Below are 24,453 nucleotides of genomic sequence, written 5' to 3'. Positions count from 1 at the left end.
GTTTCCAAAATATTCTCTCTAGATAAGAACACACTCCACTATTTACAATCTTTGCTCTTGCCTCGTTAGTTGGCAAAATGCTGAGCAAATATCCAATTAATCTCTCCTCTCTTTGAAAACGCTTATGATTTTAAAACGTTTTTTTTGTTCTGTTTTGAGGAATAGTAAGTGTCATCGTCTGTTAATCTCCGAACTTGTTTTTCAAGAATGATAACCAATATTATAATATCTCTGCTCATCAGGAGAGAAACTGGTCATCTGCAATAAAACAATTTAAAGAAGGAATAGCTTTGAATAATTACAAACTATTAAATTATTTAATTATTAAATAATTATGATTTGAATCCAGGATGGTGAAAGAACAATTGTTTTTAAATTCATAGTCATGCCAAACCAACAATAGTATTATGCATTCAAAATGTTGAAGAAATTAAATTTCAAAGCTTGCAAAAATTGAAAAAAAAATGTTCCTTCAAAAAGTTTCACGACAACAAACCAATATTGAATTGGACGAGAGTCATGGACTCAGAAACTACACAACACAAAATGAAAACTATGTAATGAAGAATTTTACAGAGTTCTCACCTGTTGATAGCTCGAACTTTGGATTAGTTAATCATATAGAATTTCATCCGACAAGGAATCGACAATTCCTCATCACACATAAAAATTCCGTACAAATAGTTGATGAAGAATATAAAAAGATTATTCGATATACTAAATTTCAAAGAGATTCTCAATTATATAGTGCAAGTTATAGACCAGGAGATGGTTTATTGTTTGCAGTTGGTACTAATAGTGGTGTTGTTAAACTTTTTCAATCCTATGACAAGGAATTGACAGCACAAAGATTGAACCAACCAATTAAAATTATTTTCACAAGCTCAAAGAATGAACATGATTATACAGCTATACAATTAACTAGATTCCTCTCTCAACAACATTCTGACAATATTTTAGCAGGTAGTGATGATGGTGTTGCTAGATTATTTAACATTATTTCAGGAAAGAAGGTCAGAGAGTTTTCAAGACACTCTGATTACATCAAGGCAGGATGTATCTTTAGTAATGGAACTGAAAGCAGCAATGATATTTCTTCTTCACCAGATTTATTTGCAACAGGTGCTTACGACCATCTCATTAAGGTTTGGGATGTAAGAGAATCAGATAATAGTGCTTGTGTCATGCAATTCGATCATGGTGCTCCAGTTGAGTGTGTTGTTAAACATCCAACTGCTCCAATCATGTACAGTTGTGGTGGAAATTACTTTAAAGTTTGGGATCTTTTACAAAGAAGGGAAATGTTAACCATGCATGGATCTCACCAGAAAACAATTACATCCCTTTCACTTGCATCAGGTGGTGGAAATTATTTAATGACCAGTGGTTTGGATAATTTAACATGTTTCTTCAAGATTGATGAAAATTATAATCAAATTCACAACATTTCATTTGATGGACCAGTTATGGCCAATGCCATTTCAAGAGATGAAAGACAAATTGTTTTGGGATTGAATGGACCTGCTAGAGTTTTGAAATCTCAAAGAATTGATAGAAAAGTTTTAAGAGCTGATATTTATAGAGAAGAAATGACAAAGGAAAACTATAAGAACTTTGTCAATAGTGCCTTGTTAAATCAAATTTTCGAAATGCAAGAAGAAATATTCTTACCAGGAAAAAGATCTGTAAATTTATTACACTTCAAGTCTCAACTCTCCAAATATAATTACAAACTTGCTTTGCAAAAGGCCGTTACCAAGTTTAAGGAGCAACCTGTCATTGTTATGAGTTTGATTGCCGAATTGGAAGTTAGAAATGAAACCTTGAATGCTATCAATGCTATGGATGAAACACGTTTGTCCAATGTTTTACAATTTATCAATATGCACATTAGAGATCCTAGATTTTCCACCTCCCTCATTCCTTTCACACAAATTGTTCTTAAACATTATGGCCAAGTTGTGGGGTTGAGTGAAAAGGTTGATAATCTTTTGAGAACTTTGAGAAAGAAGATTAATCAAGAAATTCAAGCACAAGAAAAATTATGTCAACTCAAGGGTATTTTGGACATGTTAATGATTACCAATTTGAGTTACACTCCAAAGCCAACTGTTGATTAATAAATCATTTTGCTAAATATTCTTTTTCGAATAACACCGATCTAGCAACTACTTGAATTACAAAAATTGTATTGAAAAAAATGCTTAAAAGTGATAACATTACACCACAGGATGTAGATTTGATACTGGTTGTGATTGAATTTTTGGAGAGTATTTTCCATACCATTCTCTACGTTTATTCAATCTATCCGAAAAAATTCTTTAAAAAGTACAAGACTGATTATTTACATCAACAATGTTTTATTTGTGAATCGAAACTTGTTAGGAATTATATTAGAGAATGTGTCATGTCTCTGAAAATGTATTTGGAACAGGGAAAGATTGAAAAGATTCTCTTTCAAATTCTAACAAAAAATCAATCGTTGTTATTGAAAGAATTTATATTTCAATTCAAGTTTTTAAATCAACCGAGTAGTGATGTCAGTAAATTCAGTCATGAAGAATTTTCACAACTCTATATTCAAATGAGAAATTTCTTCATTGAGCTACACACTTTAGAAATTGAGAATAGTGAAGAATTAACATTCAATGTTAGATTGTGTTGTAAGGATGTGAGTGTGACTGATTTGGATGAACATTTGGATTGGAAAGTTTTTGGTGAGGAGAATAATTTGGATACTTCAATGATTATTGGTGGTGCTAATAATACTAGTTATGAGTTGAGACCAATTCAGAGATTTTCAACCAAGTCCATGATTATGCAATTATTATTAAAACAAGAGGTTAAAGAGTGATTAAAATTTAACAATTATTTCCGTATCAATTCCTCACTCATCCAATTAATTGTTTAAACACAATTCCGAAATTATCAAATTGTAGATGATCATCATATGATTTATCACAACTAATTCCAAAAGAACAAAAATCCTTCTCAGCTAGAATAAAGTTAAAGTTTGAATTTTACGTTCAATCAGAGTGTGTAATACAATGTAGAGGAAGTACTAATAGATTCATCTCTGGGAATTTCGTCCTATTGATCAATAAATAGTGCTCACTCTCATGTCTTCTTTTCACCTATATTTTTCTAAATGTATTCCTTCTTTGCATTTGATGAGAGTAAAAATAACCTTGCATTTTTGCCAATAAATTTTCATTGTAAAGACTGCAGTCATCCACTCCAAAAAAATTGTTGAAAAAAAAATAGTCAAAAGGTTTGTATTACTATTAGAGAATTGTTCTCTCTTACATTAACAGTAAAAATGGGTAGAAGACCAGCTAGATGTTACAGATGGCAAAAGGGTAAGCCATACATTAAGTCTCGTTTCTGTAGAGGTGTCCCTGATCCAAAGATCAGAATTTATGATGCCGGTAGAAAGAAGGCTGACTACACTCTCTTCGGTCACTGTGTCCATCTCGTCTCTGATGAAAAGGAACAAATCACCAACGAAGCTCTTGAAGCTGCTCGTATTGCTGCCAACAAGTACATGTTGAAGGTTGCCACCAAGGACGGTTTCCACTTGAGAATCAGAGTTCACCCATATCACGTTCTCAGAATCAACAAAATGTTGTCATGTGCCGGTGCGGATCGTCTCCAAACTGGTATGAGAGGTGCCTTCGGTAAGCCATTGGGTACCACTGCCAGAGTTGATATTGGTCAAATCTTGATCTCCATCAGAACCAAGGAACAATACGTCAAGACTGCTTGTGAAGCTTTGAGAAGAGCTAAGTTCAAGTTCCCAGGTAGACAAAAGGTCCTCGTTTCTAGAAAGTATGGTTTCACTAACTACACTCCTGAACAAATTGCCAAGCTCCAAGCTTCAAAGGATATCATCTCCAAGGGTGTTCACGCCAAGCACATCAACAACAGAGGTTCTTTGCAAAAGTGGTATCAAAATAAGGTTGTCGCCATTAATCAAAAGCCTGAACTCAACTAAATAAATTAACCTTAAAATATTGAAAATTTAAATTTCCTGTTATTTAATTTTTAGAACGAGCCAGCTGGCAAGATTTTAACTCCGAGGTTGGATAGTGAGGTTTCTTGAAGATTTACTGAGAAAGCTCCTCCTTCCTCATCTTTACTTTGTTATTGCTTAATGAACAAGAAAAAACAAAATGCAGCAAGTGCATTATGGTCAGATATTCTGAATCCTCATTAAAGAGCTCGGACAATGTAGGTAAGTTAGAATATGTTATTGATTCATCATAAAAACAATTTTGAGTTGTAAAAGCTCACCCCTCTTCTCCAACTATCATTGAATAAGAAAATTGTTGTGGTTCGCGTTAAAAAAAATTTAGTCATCCACCATTTTATCTTTCAAATCATAACAAGCCTCGTAACTTTGTTGAATGAATGAGAGACAGTCCTCAGTCGAAGAAACCTTTCCCTCATAAATAATCTTGAATGAATTGGGAGCCAACTCAATAATGGAATGAATTCTTGTTGAGTCTTGATTCAGCATTTGGAATGAATCCACTTCATTGATGGTTGACTCATTATTTGGCTCTGTCTCTTCTGATTCTTCTTGAGGGAATAGCTCTCTTAATTCAGCTACATTCATGTCAAGCTTCGAAATAAGTGATTCATTAATTGCTGTAGCTGAATTAAAAGACTCATCATACTCAACTCTAAAAGTTACTATATTATCCCTTCTCTCAGTGGATGTGTCAAATACTTGTTTGTCTTTACCAATCAATTCGGAAGGATAGGGTCTGTATTGTCGGTACAAATGTTTTGTCTTTCTGAACATTTCCATCATGAATTCTTGTTGCTTTCTTGCTCTCTCTTGAATGATGGGAATACGTTCGGATCTTCTGGGTAGTTTTCTTCCTGTTGAATCACGAATGATCATTATGCCAAGTGTATAAGGTATATTAAGATGTATTTTGTTTTGAAAGATTGAGCAAAATTGGTTTGTCATCCTCTGTTTGAGAATAATTGTCTCGCTGCTGTACATCAAACTTTTAATAGAGTACGATGAGGTTAACAACACACTGATGTAAATCATCATGATAATTCTATAAATTATTAATTTATTCCACTCACAATTATTATTATTAGCACTATTCTAGTGCTGTTATTACAAGTTATAATGATTTGATGTGAAATAAGAATTAGACTATTTTACATATCAATGGTTACCCAATTGCTCTTAGCATTTCCTGTGAATAACTTATTAATACAACTATTAAGATCGAAATAAAAGTGTAATTTGGTAAATTTGTCAATATGATTCAAACTCATATGAATGATGGCAGGGCATGAAACTGGATCACCTCTTGAATCATCTTGTTTCTTCTTTGGATAAATCAAATAAGAAACTTGAATGACAGCATGATCATTATTATAGGAAAATACTGGACTCATTGGGAATAAGAAAGCTCTCTCAAGATTTGAGCTTGACATGAGTGCAGAGTACATTGTCTTGGCAGAAGCAAATCCAAATACTGGTTGAGTACTGACTGGGAATGCAAATTCCAACTTGTCTTGCATAATCTTTAACATGTCAGTTCTAATCTTCTTATTATCATCTTCAGTGAGTGGGAACATTTTCTCTAAAACTCTCTTTGGAGTGTAGCCAATATTCATATCTTCAGTAATACCAAAATTTGGATTTCCTCTCTCATTTTCATGAAGAGAGTACATTCTATTCAACATGTGGAAGAAACGAGAATTGGTCTCTTGTTCATGTTCATATGGAGTGACGAGTCTTTCACCAAAATTCTGATAAACAAAGTGAGAACGATCATAAACTTCTTGCCACATTCTCAAAATGAATGGTCTCTTATTTGGATCTGAACTTCTTTCCCATAACATTAAGGTGAAACCATCAGCTTGGAGACGGAGATGATTCTTGTGAATGTATTGGAATTTTCTTCTGAAAGCAACATGGAAACGTTCAACTCCTGGTTCCAAATTCAAAGTATCAAAAATAGTTGATCTCTTTTGTCCAGAATTTGCATTCAATCTATTTGGCATTTCAGTTTGGTCAATTGAGTAAATAATGTCATCCTTATTGAATTCAACGTGTAATGTTTCATAATCCTTCTTCATTGCAACATTAAACCATTTACCCAAATCATGAACATTTCCAACAAATACAATCTGTTGCAACTCTCTAAATTTAGATAAAATCTCAGGTCCAGAATGTTTTTCAATTAATGGAAGAGTGACATGAATATTATTCACGAGAATCTTAGAATCAGAAGTAGAGTTATCAGGGGTTATATATTGAGGAGATGGGAAATATTCAGAAAGTATTTCATCAAATTCCACACCTGGGAAGGTTCCTAATTTTTTAAAGAAACGTTCAATTTCTTCTTCCAATAAATTGACTTGAACAAGTTGACCATCGGTTGTTGTTTTGGTGACATAATAAGATGGAATGAAAGCATGAGTTGGTTGAATAAAAACTGTTGTTGTTGTCAATAGTAGTAAACAACTAGAAATGATAACTAGCAGTAGAAGAAATAAACTGTGTGAATATCTAGACATTTTTTTGATAGCTGCTTTTTACGTGTTTAGTTTGACAAGTTGAAGTGATGACAAGTTAAGGGTACTACCAGAGAGAATCGATTGTTATTCCGATACATTGAATTAATGCATCCATGCTTTCTCTTAGTTTTTTCCCTAACTTGCATTTTCTTCAATTTATACTCATCAAACTATATTTCTAGATATAATACATCTGTATTGTAATGTTAAAAGTTAAAATATTATATTGTTGTATGGAAATGATGTCATCATATTAGCATCATCACTATTATCATCATCATACTCTCGTTCATATCGCAATAAGAACAAATTATTTTGCATATGGGTGGTGACGATAAAGCTTACGTAATGATGACTCCTTTAAAAAATATTTATTAAAAAAATGATCATCAAATTCGAGACCAAGAGCCAACGTGTAAAAGGTTTAAGTTTCCACCCAAAGCGATCGTGGATCTTGGCCAGCTTGCACACTGGTGCTATTCAATTGTGGGATTATAGAATGGGTACCATGATTGACTCGTATCTTGAACATGAAGGTAAGATTTTTTATAATGTAAAAATCTAAAGTTGTTTTATTGTTATTGTGTTTAATGCTCTATGGTGTGTGTATTAATTGTTGATATGATAATACAATAGGACCGGTTAGAGGATTGGACTTCCATAGTACTCAACCACTTTTTGTCAGTGGTGGTGATGATTATAAAATCAAAGTTTGGAATTATAAATTAAGAAGATGTTTATTTACACTCACAGGACATTACGATTACGTTAGAACTGTAGAATTCCACCGCGAACAAGTAATTATCAACATTTTGATTATTGTTTATTTATTAACATATTTACTATTGTTGTATGATAATAATTTGATACAATTTAAATAATATTATGTGGATTAACAAAATAGCCTTGGATTATTTCTGCTTCTGATGACCAAACTATTCGTATTTGGAATTGGCAATCACGTACTTGTATTTCAGTCTTACCTGGACATAATCACTATGTTATGAGTGCATCATTCCATCCAAAACAAGACCTTGTTGTTTCCGCTTCTTTGGATCAATCTATCAGAGTTTGGGATATTTCAGCACTTAAACAAAAGAATGCTAATGTTGGAATGAGCCCAGGAGATGAATTCCTCAAGTTAACACAATTGAATCAAGAATTCTTTAACTCTGGAGATGCTATGGTTAAATATGTTCTTGATGGACACGATAGAGGTGTAAACTATGCTGTTTTCCATCCAAAAACTGACATGATTGTTTCTGCTTCTGATGACAGAACTGTAAGAACTTGGAAAGTTAGTGATCAAAGAGCTTGGGCTGTTGATACATTCTCAGGACATGGTCACAATGTTTCTTGTGCAGTTTTCCATGAAAAGAAGGATATGATTATTTCTGCCAGTGAGGATAAAACTCTCCGATTTTATGATATTGGAAAATCACAATTCATTAGAAGTTATAAGAGAGAATATGAAAGATTCTGGGTTTTGGATGTTCACCCAACTCAAAATCTTATTGCTGCTGGTCATGATGGTGGTCTTATTGTTTTCAAATTGGAAAGAGAAAGACCAGCTTTCACTGCTTCCAAGAATTGTCTCATGTATATGAAGGAAAAGAATTTGAGAGTTGTTAAAGGTGGCAAGGATGCTCCAGCTGCTGTTTTGAGAAAATCATGGTCAGGATCAACAAGAAATCTTTGTATTGACCCAACCAACACTTATGGAATTCTCACATCAGATCATGATGGTGGTTCTTATGAATTGTTTGAAATTAAAAAGGGACCAACTGATGAAGTTCCAATTAGAAACCCAATTAGAAAAGGAAAGGCCCTCTTTGCTGCTTTTGTTGGTTTACAAAAGTTTGCTACTTTAGATCCAAAGGATAGAAAGATTTTCATTCACAGTACACAATCTGACAGATCTAAGGAACTTCCAATTACTGTCGGACCAATTAAGAGAATTTTCCCAGCAGTTTCTGGTAGATTGATCTTTACAACTGATGATAGAGTTCATTTGTATGATTTGGAACAACAAAAGATTGTTTCCAGCCATGCTTCAGCTGGTATCAAGTTTGTTGTTTGGTCTGATGATAACTCTAAAGTTGCTTTACTCGGAAAACACTTGGTTGTTGTATGTGATAGTAACTTGCAGCCTTTCTGCACAACTGTTGAAACCATTCGTATTAAGAGTGGTGCCTTCGATAAGGATGGTGTTTTCATTTATACTACATTGAATCACATGAAGTATTGTTTGGCATCAGGTGATTTTGGTACAATCAAGACTTTGGATCTCCCAATTTATATTGCCCATATTGAAAATAATAATGTTACAATTATTGATAGAGAAGGTACTGTCAAGGTTATCACTATTGATGCAACTGAATACAGATTCAAACTTGCCTTATCTCAAGGAAGAACTGGTGACATTAAGAAGATTATTGGTGAAGCCAAGATTCTTGGAGATTCCATTATTGCTTACCTCCAACAAAAGGGTTATCCTGAAATTGCTCTCAAATTTGTTGAAGATGAAAGTACCAAATTCAATCTTGCCCTTGAATGTGGTGATATCAAGACTGCCTCTGAAGTTGCCCAAAAGTTGGACAAGAAGGAATGTTGGAACAGTTTGGGATTGGAAGCTTTGAACCAAGGTGATGTTTCTGCTGTCGAAAAGGCTTATCAAAGAACAAAGAATGTCGAAAGACTCTCCTTCTTGCACAGTGTTACTGGTAATCAAGAAAGTCTCAAATTGATGCTCAAGATTGCCAACAGCAGAAATGATGTAATGTCCAGATTCCACAATGCTCTCTTCCTTGGTGACGTTGAAGAAAGAGTTAAGGTTCTTCAAAGTGTTGGCCAAAGTGCATTGGCTTATATGACTGCCAAGAATCACGGTTTGGATGCTCTTGCTGAAGAAGTCAAAAAATCCCTCTCAGAAGATTTCAAGATGCCAGAATTCAACTTTAAGCCTTCCCTCTTCCTTCCTCCTGTACCAATCAATGCTGGTGGTAACTGGCCTCTTTTACATACTCAAGAAATTGATTATGGTGATGTTGGTCAATCTTTGGGTGAAATTGATGAACTTGAATTTGACCAATTCGGTGATAGTATTGAAATTCCAGGAATGGAACAAGCCACAACAAGCAAGAAATCTGTTCCTCCACCATCAGACTTGGATGAAATGGGTGAGGATCAAATCAATGTTGATGACTATGATCTCATTGATATTCCTGCTGATGCTCAAATTTCCACATCTCAATCAAGCAATTTTGTTCCTCCAAATGCTGGAAGAAACGTTTTGGATATGTGGCCAGTCAATTCTCAATTCCCAGGTAATCACATTGCAGCTGGTTCATTTGATTCTGCCATTGAAATTCTCCAAAAGGCTGTTGGTATCAAGAATTTTGCTCCTCTCAAAGAATTATTCCTCTCTATTTATGCTGGTTCTAATCTTTTAATGCCTTCTCCATCATGTCAACCAAGTATTCCATTAGCACTTCAAGCTGGTAAATCAGAAAATGAGAGATCCAGAGAGAATACCCTTCCTAAACTTGCAGTGCCAACACTTTCTGAGTTGCAATTAAAGTTGAAGGACGCTCTCAATGCCTTATCGAATCAAAATACAATCAAGAATGGTTTGGACATGTTACGTGAAATTATGAGACAATTATTGTTCCTTCCAATCTTATCAAAGAAGGATGAAAGAGAATTCAAGGAAACTTTATCTACTTGTTGTGAATACGTCAGTGCTTTCAGAATGGAATTAGACAGAAAGGATATTATGACCACTGATTCAAAGAGAGCAGCCGAACTTGCAGCTTATTTCACTAGATGTAAATTGAGAAATAATCACATCATGTTAGGTTTGAATTCTGCCATGGCTATTTGCTTCAAACTTGAAAACTTTGTAACAGCAGCTACATTTGCTAATAGATTGCTTAAGATGGGACCTCCAGAAAAGATCCAAAAGCAAGCAGCCTATGTGGCCCAACAAAAGGAAAGCAAACCTACCGACAAGATTGAATTGAATTATGACGATAGAAATCCATTTGTTGTTTGTAATATTTCACACACTCCAATTTATCAAGGAAGTGACAAGATTGCTTGCTCATATTGTGGAGCTGCTTATTTACCAAGATATGATGGTGAATTGTGTACTATTTGTGAGATGGGTACGATAGGCAAGAAATTGATTGGCCTCTATGCTTATGCCAACGCTTTCAAGAATACCCCAATGGACGAAGAAGAAGAACTTTAAATAAATTACTAAAATCTTAATTATCCTTAGGTTTTATGAAATTATTTGAAGCTACAACCTTATTTGTAGGTAAAACAGGAGTAGTTGACTTTCTTTCAAGAGTTAAACGAATGAGAGAATAAACTGACAAGGCTCCTTCTTTTGCTAATGAAATACATTCTCTTAAAGCTTCATCTGTTAATAAACCTTCAGTAATACTGGTGACAAGAAAGGAATCGTCATCAGAATCTGTTTTAGATGGATTTCGGAGAGGAGCAGAATCAAAAACAAAGAAGGCAAATCCTTTTGGTACAATAACTTTTGGTCCTTTTGATGATGTCTTGTAATATTGAATGTATGATGATGAATCGTCATTGTGTAAAATTGATGAAAAATCTTGTTCAATTCTCGTTGGATCCAACAAACAATCACCACTATTTAAATATGAACAAGATGATGAAACAAGTGTTGTTTTCATAGCAACTCCAGCATCAAGAAGAGCCAATGATGCAGCATTTAAACTCGCACTCAATAAACATCCATCATATTGAACCACTTGAATCGAAATTGTTATAACAGTTCTTGGATATATATTTGTTAAAATCACATTTTCCAATGTTTGTCTAATAATTAATTCATATTCTTTTTCCTCTTCCGAAGCCTTCTTATCTCTTGGTTGAAACATGACATCAATAATAGCTTGATCTCCTTTTTCCTTCATTGATGATTCCGGTCCACAAACTGAACAAATTACTGTGGTATTTCCCTGAGAAAATTTAACACTTCCATCAGCTTTTCCCAACACTCCCAACTCGACTTGCATATCTCTGAGTTGGTTGGAGGTTTTACGTTGATCCCTTCTTAAAATTTGCTTGTTCATTTTTTTTTATGAATTTTTTTAATTTACAAAAGAGTTTCGTTTTAATTTTGCATCATACACTATCGAAAATTTCAATATAGTTGTATGTATTTAACTTTTAAAGTAAGAGTATTGTTTACTCTTTATTGTACATTGGAAAAAACATGAGATTATTGGAGATTAGTTCTAAAGAAATCATACATTCTTTCAAAAGAAAGAGCATAAGCTTCAGCATTGAAAACTTCTGGTCTAGTATTATTGGTGAAAGCATGGCTACAACCTGGATAGATGTAGACAGTTCCATTAACTCCATTTTGCTTCCATGATTCTTGCAATTTGTTGGCTGCTTCAACATCAGAAAATCCCTTAATATCATCCAATTCACCAAAGTGAGCAATAACAGGAACATTAATCTTGGATACATCCATTTGTGGAATACCATAGAAACATGATGCTGCATTAATGGTACCATCGGTTTGTGATGCTGTTGCTGCAAGAGTTAAAGCTCCTCCTATTTATATTTGATTATTATTTCCAATATTATTAAGATTACAATCAATTTTAATATCAAGTAAATATATAATGATAAATATTAATATTATTAATTAATTAATATTTAAATAGTAATTATAAACATACCCATACAAAAACCTGTAACACCAATCTTTGTACAACCATGAGCAGATCTCAAATATTTAGCAGCACCCAAAATATCAGCAATTGCTCCAGGCCAATCCAAACCGTGCATTAAATGTCCAGCATGTTCATGATCAGTAGCAACTTGTCCTCTATACAAATCCGGAATGATAGTAATAGCCTTCAATTCTTCAGCAATTTTAATTCCCTTGCTTTTAATATGATCGTTAACTCCCCACCATTCTTGCAATATAATAACACCCATTGTGGTGGATTCTTGTGGTTTGGCAACATAACCTGGACAATCTCCGAGTTTGTTTGAAGTTGGAATGGAAACAACAGATGAAGTGGATGATGACATTTTTTTTTTGATTGTTATTTTGTAAACATCAGCTTATTAAATTCCCGATATTCAATTGTAAGAGTTTGAAGAAAGGGTGGACGTACTTTTTAAAAAGTGAGCATTCCATTGATATGTTTAAGGAAAGTATTCTGTTTGTAAACTTATTACAACAACACCTTCAATTATTAAATCTTTTTTTAAATCAAATTTGAAAAAAATGACAACAAATGTAGATGGGGATTTATTCAGTAATTTTGTGAGAGAAGATGAAAATACATCGGAAGATAAATCAAATGCTAATGATAATAATAAATCTGTAAATAATAATAATAATGGAGTAAACAATTCGGAACAAGAAGAAGAAGAAAATTATATTACCAAATTAAAAGAAATGGTGAAGGAATATTCGCAGCTGGATCAACAGGAACCATCAAGTGATGATGAATTGATTAAATTTACAAAAGATAAAGAAGAAAGATTACTTTTCAGATTAGGAAGGTTATTGGAAAAGAGAAAAAAACAAAGAAAGAGAAAATATGAACAATATGAACAAGATCAAATCGAGTAAATCATTTGATTTTGAATTATTATGAATTTACAACCATTGTTAAAACCACTACAATGTGTCTTCTTCAATGAGAATGTTTACAAGATTCTGTTTAGTCGTAAGATTCGCTACTGGACTACCTAAACATTCCGAAATCGACATATTAGTCTACCGCCTTCGTTCCAGTACAAACACTAACATTCATAAAAAAAATGAAGTCAACCACCAACATCATTGCCACCATTACTCTGTCGGTACTATTCTTTGCTATCTTTTGTGCTTGTGCTACAAGTATCAGGGAACTCGAAGGCAACTTCTTCTACACCATTACATTCGGCGACTCTAAATGTTCTCCAAGTACTATTCAGTCAGTGTCAGGATTGAGTATTGTCAAACCAGCCAATCCTTCATATCCACTCAGTGGATCATGTTTTGAAAAAGCACCAGACCAATACGGTTACTCTCAATATCAATGTGATGCTTCTACTGCAAATGTTAAAAATCTCTGTCGACCAGGATGTGTTGAATGTTTCGAATATGAAACCCATCCATTGCATCAATGCAATGATAGAAGTGTGAGTGGATGTGGTAAATTGCCAGATTTTATTCTCTATTCTGATCATTTCAATGTTAGCATGTTGTGGAATTTGCAATACCAAGTCCATTCAAATGAAAAAGAAAATCAATGCGGAAGAACAAGTAATGATTTCCTTGTCAGCTTCTTTGCTTCAAGAATTAATACTTGCTTGACTTGGTTTGATAGTACTGAAGTTATCAAGTGCAATTCTACTGACTATTCCTTTTTGAAATACAAACCAGCCACCGATAACGCTCCTCAATGTACTAGGTTCGAAAGTGCTTACAATGGAAAGGTCAATACTTGTTCTGGAGGTAATAATAATGTTAACATTTGCAAATAAGGAAATAAAAAAAATAAATTAAAATTCAATTGAATTCAACTTTTGAAAATATTATACAGTGAGTGTTTATAAAAGTCTGCTTCTATTATTATGGTCAATTGTCTTTCTACAAATTGGACATTTATCCAACAATTTAAAGCAATTCTTACATGCACAACGATGCATACATAATCCTCCAGTTCTATTACTATTATTTAAAGGTTCAAAGCAAACAACACATTCCTCACTCTCAATTACAGGCGTCAAGACAGCACGATATTGACAATTATGATCTTCACATTGTAAAGTTATTTTTTGATTCTTTCTCTGATAATTCAAATCATCTAAAGTAGTATGTCTATAAACTGGTTCATGTTCGGCATATAACGCGAAACCTGGCCAGTTCAGTTCACGAAGTCTTTGTTCCATTCGTGGAAAGACAACTTCTCCCAATGTTAAATGACCTGCATATTTCTCCTTTTCAAAAAGCATTTCTTCAATGACTTGATGTTGAGAATTTCTGAATTGCAAAATAATTGTATAGGACTCATCTAAAACAAATGAAGGAGTTGAATTTGTGGAATTGTTGGAAGATGTTGATGGTTGGGAGCCCAAACTTGGTAATGTTAATAATTCTCTTCGTTGTTCCTATAATTATTCCACAAATTTAGTTTCGATTACATTAAAATGTTTCAATACCTACATAGGTCTCAATAATCTTCTTCATCACCTCTATTGATTGAACATCAGCATCATACAATTTAATATATTCCTCATTATTTTCTCTCACTCTAGAAAAACCACACAATAACAATATATCGAGAGCACCTTTAACTTGAACAATCTTCTCAGAGAGTTTTGGATTTGACAATTTAATCGATCTAAACTTATCATCGTACGGATGAGCAACAATATTTTGTAAAATATTCTTGATCAATTGCATGGTTTGTTGTTGATCCAAGAGAGTTGGATTCTCCTTCAATAGAGCATGTAGACGGACCACTGGTTGTTGGGGAATAAAAGTTGGTGTTGACACTTTGAAATTGAAAAATCATTTTCTAGTCACACCAAAATAAATTATCAATATTTGAAAATAAAGGACGGTACGAGTGGTTTGTTTTATGATAATTTTATTTACAATTAACGTTCTTCATTCTTTTCTCGTTGACGAGTTTCGAGAATTCTTCTGGCCAATCTACATAATACAGTCTCCTCAATGGATTCAGTTGTTTTACAAGAAATTTCCTCAAACATGGCATCAATTTGGAGTGATTCTGCAAACTTTTTGCCCTTATCTGTTGATACATTTCTAGCAGTTTCCAAGTCAGTCTTGTTTCCAATAATGAAAATATTAAGATCAGCTCCAATAGGTAATGCATCTCCATTATTTACTCCCAAAATGTTCTTTTTAACTTCATTCAACCAAATACTCAAGTTATTAAATGTTTTTTCTTGGGTTCTATCATATTTGAACAGTTGCATGTTTGAATGGACCAATTCACCAATATATTACTGAACTATTTCAAAAAAAAACTTACATATCATAAACAAGTATAATACCATCACTTCCACGATAGTATGATTTTGTTAAATTTCTATATCTTTCCTAAAACATTTTTGAATATTTTCAATTTTTTTAAAACATACCTGTCCGGCAGTATCCCATATTTGGAGTTTAATGTTTTTACCGTCAATTGTTAAAAACCTCACTTTCCTTAATATTGAAATTTCAGTCAAATTCCTCTCTTTTAAAAAACTTACAAATCAACTCCAACAGTTGGCATGAACGAATCTGTAAATGTTCCTGACTGTAATAATTATTTTCCGATTATTTTCAAAATTAACTTACAACCATCTTGTTCAGTAAACTTGTTTTTCCAACACTTGAGTCTCCAATGACAATTACTTTAAATAATTCGTCATAATTTGATTGAATGGTGCGAGCAGCTATTGTAGAAGCTGATGGCTGTGGATTTACAACTTTAATGTTTACTATTAGTTCCGATACAGATTATATAACAACATTCATCACACAATTAATATTATTAATTAATAAATTTTCATCATGATGAGGTGATACACTACATTCATTGTTGTTTTTTGTTTTATCACTCTCTCCTCCACAACACATTTTCTCTCTCGGTATATATACAAAACAACGTGGTTGCAATTGGTTGGCAAAAAGAATTCAATTGGAAATCAAAGAAACCACTTCAGGTCCTCAACGTGCTACTTTTTTTTATTGTTATGTTGGTTATTATCTTTACATTTCATTACTGCTGTAATTAAAGGTTTTAAAAAGCACATTATTCATCACAACACACGATGTTCAAACCTTAAAGGAACAACCTAAAAGAATGAAAAACAACTCATATACCATGGAAATAAAAAGATGAATATGTTCTAAGCATATGGAGACATTATCGTGTTCTTGTTCCATGCCAAAGACACTTCCCACAATCATGCACCATGACGAGCTTATTCTTTATTATGAAACCCCACGCAAACCTCACACAACTCCACCAAGCACCGAAGAACTCGACACTTGAATGGTGTTGTCAGAGTGGCTTTTACACCCTCCGACTCATCATTAACGTTCTGACTCGAATGAATCATGAAGGTGAGGAATAGGCAGAGCTTTCTAGGAGTAATTTCGTGGTATGAATTGGCTCATTTATTTTGTGAGGGAATTATCATGAAGGCAAAGTGGTTTTAAATAAATAATTTTAAAAAATATCGAAATTATTTTGAATAAGCACACAACACAAAATGAAATTGTTGTTTGAGTTGAGTTGAAGAGCAGAAACCTTACCAATAGATTTTCAAAGGTTGGGTACAATTTCTTGGAGGATAAATAGTCCAAGCTTCAATCAGCGTTGATTCACATCTCAATTTGAAGCAAAAAAATGAGTAATAACGAACAAACTTCAACTCCTCTCACTTCTTCATCATCGACTTCGGAAAAGAGTACCGAAGAGGTTTTGGTAGAAGATATTGTTACACCTGAAGCCTCTGCAACAAACAAGAAGAAGCCAATGACTTATCAAGAATTAATGGAAGGTGATGACGATGATGATGACTGGATTCCTGTTGTTCCAAAGGAATTACCTGATTGGTGTAAAGGAGACCATCCATTGTTGATGAATGACATTGGTTTGGACAATCCAATTGCTATGGCTTTGGCTGAACTTAGATATGATGGTACTCCAGATGAAATTGCAACCAATTTTAAAAATCAAGGAAATAACTTGTTGAAGGATAGTAAAAATCCAGAAATGTACTACAAGGATATTATCAGATATTATTCAGAAGGATTGGAGCAACCAATTACTGACACAAGATTGAAAATTGACTTGTTAAATAATAGATCACACATCTTTACATTGATGGGTAATTATGGACATGCCATTGTGGATGCAAAGGAAGTTTTGAAAATTGATAATAAGAATACTAAAGCCATGTTCAGAATTGCTAAAGCTGCCATGACTTTAAAGAAATACAAGCCAGTTATCAAATATTGTCAAAGGGCTCTTAAAATTGAAGGAAAACATGCCTTGTTTGAGGATTTCATGAAGAAGGCCGAGGATGCACTTTTAAAGGAGCAAGAAAAGAAAGCTGAAGAGCAAGAAAAGAAGAGACAACAAGAACAAACCATACAACAATTGAAGAAATTCCTCTCCAATAGAAAGGGAATCAAAATTGGAGATTATACAGAGCTAGAATCTGAACAATTGAATACCTACACTCGTGATGGACCTTTGGGAGGTATCCAAATTGATGAACACAGTGGTGAAGTATTCTTCTCTGTTATCTTTGCCTACGATGAATTCAATCAAACAGATTTCATTCATACTTTTAGTGAACACCAAACTGTGAGAGAACAATTGGACATGATGTTCCCTCCAAATGGACCTGCATTCCCTTATGGATGTGAAAAGGATTACGTGATCTCAAATTTGAAAGTTTTCTTTTTAGATCCTACCTCCTTAAAGAATTCAAAGAATCGTTTCATTGAGATTAAGAATTTAAACACTCCACTTATCACGGTTTTGACAAGATCAGACTACCAACTTCCATCCTCATTCATTCCAGTTTTGCACGTTGTTCGTAAGAATCACGAATTAGAAATCTTTAAATAATCCAATTAATCATTAAATAATTTATTACATTTCTTCGTATGGTTCAACAGTTTCTTCGACAGTAATTCCTTGTTGTTCAAGCTTACTCAAAACTCCTTCATATAAAAGTGGTGTTGAAGTTGGACCAATGACACCACCTCCACCAACTGACTTTTTAAGGGCAGCTGATTCCTTAGCAACAAGTACAGCAGTGATAGCAACAGGTAAACCAACAGTTCTACTTGTGGCAGTTCCTTCCTTCTTGTCACCATAAACACAAACAGTTGAGGTAATCTTTTCCTTAACATTTTCCTTTTCATAGTTTACAATAAATTCATGGACCATAAAGTTGAGATCCTTGTCATCAGCAGAGAGGGCAAGTTCCTTTTCAAGGTGAGTACAGATCAAATCAAGGAGTAATCCACTCTTTGGTTTTTCACCAAATGAATCAGTAGAAAGCAAACCAAGTTGTTTTACACTCTTGAGAGCGAAAGAAACATCAGTTTGAGCGTTAGCCTTAAGTCTATTGTAAATAGCTTGTTGGTACTTGTCAGTAATGTTAGAGAACATGGCATCAATCTTTTCATTGTAAAGACTGGTGACCTTGGCAGAAATGGTCTTCAAATCAGTAGAAACTGGAACACCCAATTGAGTACAGAAAATATCACGATAAGTCTTGGCATCAGCTGGAATGACAGTGCTTTGATTGAGGTATCCTAAAAGAGTGAGTAATCTGAAAACTTCACAGAAACCACCAAATCTGAGGGTTCCTCTCATCATGGTCTTCAAGTCCTTTTCATTCAGATACTTGTACTTGGAAATGTACTTGAGGGAATCTCTGTTTGGAATAACTTCAAAATTGAATCCCTTAAACTTGACGTCAACCTTTTCATTGAGGAAAGTGAGCTTGTTACCATCAGTAACATTGACAACTTCACCATCCTTCATGAATAAACATGGATTTTGAGAAGCTCTCAAAACACCAATTGGAGACCAACTGAACTTGTAACCAAGAGGATTATCAGATGATTCAGGGGCTGGGAGAGCACCACAGAAGCTCTTGAAGCTTTCAACCTTACCACCTCTTTGACCAACAACTTGATCGAGAGTCTTCATAATACACATGTGATCAATACCAGGATCCAAACCAATTTCATTAATGAAGAGCAAACCCTTTTCTTTAGCTTGTTCGTTCAATTGTTCCATTTCTGGACTAATATAACTGGCAGTGACGAGATGTTTTTCATACTTTAAACATTGTTGAGCAACAATTGGATGGAGTGGAGCTGGAACCAATGAAAGTACAATATCACATTTGCTAATCAAATCAGCAAGCAATTGACTATCATTAGTAACATTGAGATTACTAACAAATTCAACAGATTTCTTAGAATCAGAATACTTGCTCTTGAATTCAGAAGAAATCTTATCAGAGGCAACGGTAACGGTGGCAATATCTCTTGGATTATCGATCAAGTAGTCAATAATTGGAGGAACAACATATCCTGATCCCAAAATCAAAACTCTGCTAGATCTTGGACCTCTAATCTTGTCAATATATTCAAAGTTTGGTGTCAATTTACCACCTGATGTAATTACAGCCTTTCTGAGCTCAGTTGGCAAATATTTCATTTGAGTTTCTAATGGAGAACTCATAGTAACAAATGATCTAGCAAGATCTGGAATGAATGGGAAAAGGTGAGAACCAAACAAACTACTGGAAGATCTTGGGAATTCAGCTGGCAAGTGGTCAACAGCAAGCATTGCAACACCTTCACCAATTACAGTATCGTCAAGAATCTTGTCTTCCTTGATATTATTTACATAGACAGGAGAGGAAATTGTAGTAGTCTTAGTCAAGAATTCAACAGAACCACCAGGATCACAAGAAACATCACCAACACAAATGAGTGGGAATCTATTTTGATCAATTAATTGTTTAGCTTGCTTGTTAGTGATTAATCTTGGATATCTGGCATCCCAATACATGCCGTTTAACAAAACTTTAGTGTATGGAATAATTGTTTCGTGGAAAATTGGTTCGTAATCTTGTGGATTAGCATAGTAATCATACTTGTCAAATGGTTGAGTTTGTGACTTGTGTTTAACCATATATTCAGGACCACAAATTAAAATATAAATCTTTCTACAATCTTCCTTGGTTACTTCACCTCTAGCTTTCTTTTCCCACAAAGCTCTCAATTCTTGTGGTGTTCTCAAAAATTCAACTGTTTTGTGTGTTAATTCTGGAGGTTGCAATTGTTGAATCATTTCCTTCATACCATGACAAACAGAACCACCTTTACCAGTCATAACAAAGGTCATTGGGAATAAATCCTTGTTGATACCATATTGACTAATCTTTCTGCCAATTTCATTCAAGGCATGTTTACAAATTTCAAGACTAATGTAATTTCTAGCATATGAAATGCTGAGGAAAGGACTTGTATATCCATATTGAGTCAATAATCTTTCTCCGAGAATATGAAGTGTATCAATAACACCAGCATTACCAGCAAAAGGACCAAATCTTACCAATCTTTCTTCTACTGTTTTTTCAGTTCCTGGAATTTCAACTTCCTTCACAATACGTTCATAATCGATCAATCTAATTTTCTTTTCTAAAATAGTGTCCAACATATTCATGTTATACCATTGTCCTTTAATTGTGTGAGAGAAGAACATGTAAGTCTTGTTCGGAATTAATAATTGGGCTGGAACTTCTTTAACTGCCAAGATTGTTTGGGCAATACTCAAATCTTCATTAATCTCACAGCCAGCTTCTCTATATTCTTCATCACCAAAAGCACGAGTTGTTGATGGTTGAATTACAATACGAATACCATGTTCCTTGATCAATTCTTCACATTGGGATGGTGTGAGAGGTACTCTACGTTCCCAAACATTTTTATCTTCTCTACGAATACCAATTGTTGGTGTTTCACCCGATTCACTATATTTTCTAAGTCTTGAATTAAAAACAGTGCAATGGAATCCTTGCTTTCGTCCTTCCTTTTCCAACAATGAAATAATATTTGTTTTTTTATAGCAAGATTGACGAATGGCTTGCTGTTTAGCAATATGATTGCAAGAAACGTTGAAGACCTTGCTTAGTTTGTGCATTTTTTTTAAATTGTTTTTATTTAGCTTGGTCTGTTGGCTCAGCGAGATTTTTGTTGCGCAGTTTTTGGCCTCTGAAACGCAAGCAATCTTTGTTGTAAACTTAATGTCTGTATTGCAATGGTTATCAATCAATTTCGTGAAGCCTCAATATATACTGGTGTACGAAAAAATAACCTCCTCACTGCAGTAGAATAAACTCAACGCTTTCTCTTTTGAAGGATTTTTTAGTACGGATGAATGGTTAATAGTTGTGGAGGTTACCACCTTAATGTGTATTCATGGAATGAAATCTAATCATCACGAAGAAGCAATTTAAAATTTGGGTGTTTCTGATGAAAGAAAGATGAAGCTGCAGCAAGTGCAAGTAATTTTAACTCGTTATGTGAAAAATCACTAAAGCAATTGAGAGCTGAACCATTCATTTGAGTACATTGTAATGCAAAGTCAAAGTTATGACTGAGCGATTGTTTGTAATACAGAAAAGATGTCAGATGTTGAGTAGAATTCTTGCAGGATAGAATGATCATATTGGGGTCGTATCGGAAACTCTCAGGTAAATTGGGAAAGATGAGTGAGTTTCGTTTGAGGGCATCTATTAGAAATGAGTTATCTTGTTTCAATAAGGGGCTGATTTGATAGAGAATTAAATGGTTCTTCTCTATTGCTGATAAGATAAAGTCCCTATCTGTTTTCAAACTATTACTCAAGTAGGTGAATCCTTCTGGGAATTTTTGAATGATTTGGAGAGCTAGTTCCTTATTGGATTTAATGCATTCACTTGCATGAAATAGACATCTTCCAGTTTTTCTAGAAGCACATCTCACAATTTCCTCATCTAACCACAGGCTCTTGTGTACAAATTCTACAGCTTTTCCATTACTTGTGAATGAGGAAAGAACAATTTGCTTGTCTCTTTGGAATGATGAACCAGCAAATTTTAGAGCAAATCCATTGCTGGTTACTGCTTTCATCACTAATGATCTGTCACTTTTGAAATGATTTGGAAGGAATTTTAAATTCATGGGATCAGAATCTATTGCAGTACTCACAATTTCCAAATCTTCTTTCCACTTTTCATCAATTGTTTGGAATATGGTACCATTTTGTTTTATGGCTGCTAGAACAACATCTCTATCCAAAGCAAATGATGGGAATTTTCTCAAGTTCATTCCGTTCTTATTAACTGAATTGAGAACTATTTCTTTTTCATCCAAAATTTCCTTTTTATGATTGGTCTTGTGGGTTGGCGCAATTTTTTTCTGTTCCTGCAGTTTCTTCCATTCCTGATATTCTTGAGTGTTAATTAACATTGATCCGTATGTGAATGAAATATCATTTGGATTAACTTTGAAAGCTTGCAATATCACATCTAGATCTTTGATTTTGCAACAATGCAATAATTTACCTCCTTTTTGAGATGCTGTAATCAAGCAGCACTCTTTATCATTTTGCATTAAATCATTATTTGTTATCAAACTACAATTCATTCGACAGGCCTTCCTCAGAAAATTTAAATCATTCTTATATTGATCGGGAATGAATGGTGTCGAAGAACTCTTCATCGATTCTAGCAATAATTCGGGTTCATCCTCCAATAATGTTGCCAGTGTTGGAGCTGTCTCTGTGAAATGTACTACTAAATTATAGAATCGAGAGAGGTTATATTTAAAAGAAAGCCTCTCCGATCCAATTTGATCATCGAGAATAATTGTTATCCCTTGCTCGTGAAGATTTTGAAACATTTTTTATGAACAATACTTGTTGTAAAAGATTGTTCCAAGAGTAAATTAGTACACATCACAACATGAGGTTGAACAATGAACACTTTGTAAACTTTCAAAAAAATGGTCTATGTTCTTTCCACTGGCTCCAATAGATTTTGTGAATCGTGTCAATCTTCGAAAAGCAAAACCTTCTCGCCAATTACACTCCTTCCCAATGATGATGAATCATCACTTTCGAAAGTTAAAAAGATTGCATGTGGAAGGGAACATACTATGATATTGTTGCAGGATGGTCAATTATTCGGAATTGGTAATAATCATAACGGACAAGTGTTTGGTACGAGTAAAACTGATGACTCACTAAAGATCATTCCTGTTGGAACGTTTCTTGAGAAGGGAGAGATGATTGTGGATGCTTTCTGCTCTCAGATCAATAGTTATGTAATTACAAATTGTGGAAATATTTATTGGAGTGGATTTGAAACTAAATCACATAGTTTTGTTAAAATTGAGAAAGAAGAGAATGAAGAGATTAACGGGTTTTATACTAGTGCTAGTGCTGGACATTTCTTTGTGAAAATAGGCTGCAAGATTTATGGATCTGGATGGAATTCTTGTGGACAATTAGGAAATGGAACTAGAATTGATAAGTATGGAACTCTTTCACTTGTTTCATTTGAAGATTATAACAAAGTTGAAAAAATTGCAATGGGTGCTCAATTCACTGTGATTGCTACTGAATTTGAATTATATGGTTGTGGATTAAATGATGCAAATTCATACTCCTCTTCTAATGAAAGAAATAACGAATTTTTTAAACCAATTACAATACCTTTTCATGGAAAGAAAATTAGTAATGTTACCTGTGGAGGGTTATGTACAATAGTTCAATTGGAGAATAATGAAATTTTTGGAGTTGGAAAACATGTTGGAAATTATTATAAAAAACTTGATATTAATGAGCCAATTGTTTGTAAGTTTATAAAGTTAAATTGAGTTTTCTATAATGAAAATGGATAGCATTCTCAGCTGGTTGGAGACATTACGTGCTTCTTGGAGAATCAGGCTCTCTCTATGTGGGTGGGCAGAACTCATATTATCAGCTTGGAACTCAAGAATTTTCATCTACCTCCACACCAGTTAGAATTTCTAAACCAAAAGAAATACTCTTTCCAAGAAAAACCAGTATTATGTGTGGTGAGAGTTTTTCATTTGCCTATTACAATAACCATGAAAATATTCATTTTCTATTCATGACATCCATTCTAGATAAGGTAGTGCAGGGAACTGATTCACATCTATCGGACATTAAGATTTGCACAATTTACTTATAAACCAATCATTTACACATGTTTACTTTAAATCAGACAGTCTTGATTGGAATTGTTGAACAATTTGTGGACTTGGCTTCCAACCTTCTT

At 34.0% G+C, this 24,453-nt stretch overlaps 14 protein-coding genes across 14 annotated transcripts; 7 read left to right on the top strand and 7 right to left on the bottom strand.

The window, feature by feature from the left end:
- Positions 1–464: 464 nt before the first annotated feature.
- NAEGRDRAFT_79190 (WD40 repeat domain-containing protein) lies at positions 465–2,134 on the top strand (the record flags this gene model as incomplete). The annotated part of the gene is made up of 1 exon (XM_002679087.1): positions 465–2,134. The coding sequence occupies one exon, from the start codon at positions 465–467 to the stop codon at positions 2,118–2,120; it is 1,656 nt and encodes a 551-aa protein (XP_002679133.1). The 3' UTR covers positions 2,121–2,134.
- Positions 2,135–3,253: 1,119 nt separating this feature from the next.
- On the top strand, positions 3,254–4,023 carry NAEGRDRAFT_79189 (uncharacterized protein). Its single transcript, XM_002679086.1, has 2 exons — positions 3,254–3,271; positions 3,315–4,023. Exon 2 carries the CDS (start codon positions 3,320–3,322, stop codon positions 3,992–3,994), a length of 675 nt encoding a protein of 224 aa, XP_002679132.1. The 5' UTR covers positions 3,254–3,271; positions 3,315–3,319; the 3' UTR covers positions 3,995–4,023.
- Positions 4,024–4,351: 328 nt separating this feature from the next.
- Positions 4,352–4,909, bottom strand: NAEGRDRAFT_47905 (uncharacterized protein; the record flags this gene model as incomplete). Its single annotated transcript, XM_002678965.1, has 1 exon — positions 4,352–4,909. The coding sequence occupies one exon, from the start codon at positions 4,907–4,909 to the stop codon at positions 4,352–4,354; it is 558 nt and encodes a 185-aa protein (XP_002679011.1).
- A 272-nt stretch (positions 4,910–5,181) lies between these two features.
- NAEGRDRAFT_65776 (uncharacterized protein) lies at positions 5,182–6,552 on the bottom strand (the record flags this gene model as incomplete). The annotated part of the gene is made up of 1 exon (XM_002678964.1): positions 5,182–6,552. One exon carries the CDS (start codon positions 6,550–6,552, stop codon positions 5,182–5,184), a length of 1,371 nt encoding a protein of 456 aa, XP_002679010.1.
- A 382-nt stretch (positions 6,553–6,934) lies between these two features.
- Positions 6,935–10,836, top strand: NAEGRDRAFT_79188 (coatamer alpha subunit; the record flags this gene model as incomplete). The annotated part of the gene is made up of 3 exons (XM_002679085.1): positions 6,935–7,088; positions 7,189–7,349; positions 7,457–10,836. 3 exons carry the CDS (start codon positions 6,935–6,937, stop codon positions 10,802–10,804), a joined length of 3,663 nt encoding a protein of 1,220 aa, XP_002679131.1. The 3' UTR covers positions 10,805–10,836.
- On the bottom strand, positions 10,821–11,663 carry NAEGRDRAFT_32409 (uncharacterized protein; the record flags this gene model as incomplete). The annotated part of the gene is made up of 1 exon (XM_002678963.1): positions 10,821–11,663. One exon carries the CDS (start codon positions 11,661–11,663, stop codon positions 10,821–10,823), a length of 843 nt encoding a protein of 280 aa, XP_002679009.1.
- Positions 11,664–11,755: 92 nt separating this feature from the next.
- NAEGRDRAFT_79187 (dienelactone hydrolase family protein) lies at positions 11,756–12,639 on the bottom strand (the record flags this gene model as incomplete). The annotated part of the gene is made up of 2 exons (XM_002678962.1): positions 11,756–12,153; positions 12,282–12,639. 2 exons carry the CDS (start codon positions 12,637–12,639, stop codon positions 11,813–11,815), a joined length of 699 nt encoding a protein of 232 aa, XP_002679008.1. The 3' UTR covers positions 11,756–11,812.
- Positions 12,640–12,838: 199 nt separating this feature from the next.
- On the top strand, positions 12,839–13,189 carry NAEGRDRAFT_65773 (uncharacterized protein; the record flags this gene model as incomplete). The annotated part of the gene is made up of 1 exon (XM_002679084.1): positions 12,839–13,189. One exon carries the CDS (start codon positions 12,839–12,841, stop codon positions 13,187–13,189), a length of 351 nt encoding a protein of 116 aa, XP_002679130.1.
- A 191-nt stretch (positions 13,190–13,380) lies between these two features.
- NAEGRDRAFT_79186 (uncharacterized protein) lies at positions 13,381–14,122 on the top strand (the record flags this gene model as incomplete). The annotated part of the gene is made up of 1 exon (XM_002679083.1): positions 13,381–14,122. The coding sequence occupies one exon, from the start codon at positions 13,381–13,383 to the stop codon at positions 14,086–14,088; it is 708 nt and encodes a 235-aa protein (XP_002679129.1). The 3' UTR covers positions 14,089–14,122.
- Positions 14,123–15,207: 1,085 nt separating this feature from the next.
- Positions 15,208–15,997, bottom strand: NAEGRDRAFT_32393 (ran family small GTPase; the record flags this gene model as incomplete). Its single annotated transcript, XM_002678961.1, has 5 exons — positions 15,208–15,526; positions 15,606–15,673; positions 15,715–15,781; positions 15,829–15,875; positions 15,917–15,997. Coding segments are annotated over 5 exons (582 nt in total), but the record flags the coding sequence as incomplete, so codon positions are not given.
- A 976-nt stretch (positions 15,998–16,973) lies between these two features.
- NAEGRDRAFT_47901 (uncharacterized protein) lies at positions 16,974–18,206 on the top strand (the record flags this gene model as incomplete). The annotated part of the gene is made up of 1 exon (XM_002679082.1): positions 16,974–18,206. One exon carries the CDS (start codon positions 16,974–16,976, stop codon positions 18,204–18,206), a length of 1,233 nt encoding a protein of 410 aa, XP_002679128.1.
- Positions 18,202–21,308, bottom strand: NAEGRDRAFT_79185 (alanine dehydrogenase; the record flags this gene model as incomplete). Its single annotated transcript, XM_002678960.1, has 1 exon — positions 18,202–21,308. One exon carries the CDS (start codon positions 21,306–21,308, stop codon positions 18,231–18,233), a length of 3,078 nt encoding a protein of 1,025 aa, XP_002679006.1. The 3' UTR covers positions 18,202–18,230.
- A 290-nt stretch (positions 21,309–21,598) lies between these two features.
- On the bottom strand, positions 21,599–22,870 carry NAEGRDRAFT_65768 (uncharacterized protein; the record flags this gene model as incomplete). Its single annotated transcript, XM_002678959.1, has 1 exon — positions 21,599–22,870. The coding sequence occupies one exon, from the start codon at positions 22,868–22,870 to the stop codon at positions 21,599–21,601; it is 1,272 nt and encodes a 423-aa protein (XP_002679005.1).
- A 282-nt stretch (positions 22,871–23,152) lies between these two features.
- Positions 23,153–24,028, top strand: NAEGRDRAFT_65767 (uncharacterized protein; the record flags this gene model as incomplete). Its single annotated transcript, XM_002679081.1, has 1 exon — positions 23,153–24,028. One exon carries the CDS (start codon positions 23,153–23,155, stop codon positions 24,026–24,028), a length of 876 nt encoding a protein of 291 aa, XP_002679127.1.
- Between the last annotated feature and the right edge of the window lie 425 nt (positions 24,029–24,453).

The sequence above is a fragment of the Naegleria gruberi genome (assembly GCF_000004985.1).
Source record: "Naegleria gruberi genomic scaffold NAEGRscaffold_15, whole genome shotgun sequence".
Classification (NCBI taxonomy): Eukaryota; Heterolobosea; class Eutetramitea; order Acrasida; family Naegleriidae; genus Naegleria; species Naegleria gruberi.
This window is presented reverse-complemented; position numbering and strand designations above follow the sequence as displayed.

What these genes read in the sequence shown, in the direction of transcription:
- NAEGRDRAFT_79189 (XM_002679086.1), top strand. Translation starts at nt 3,320, where the DNA reads ATGGGTAGAAGACCAGCTAGATGTTACAGATGGCAAAAGGGTAAGCCA.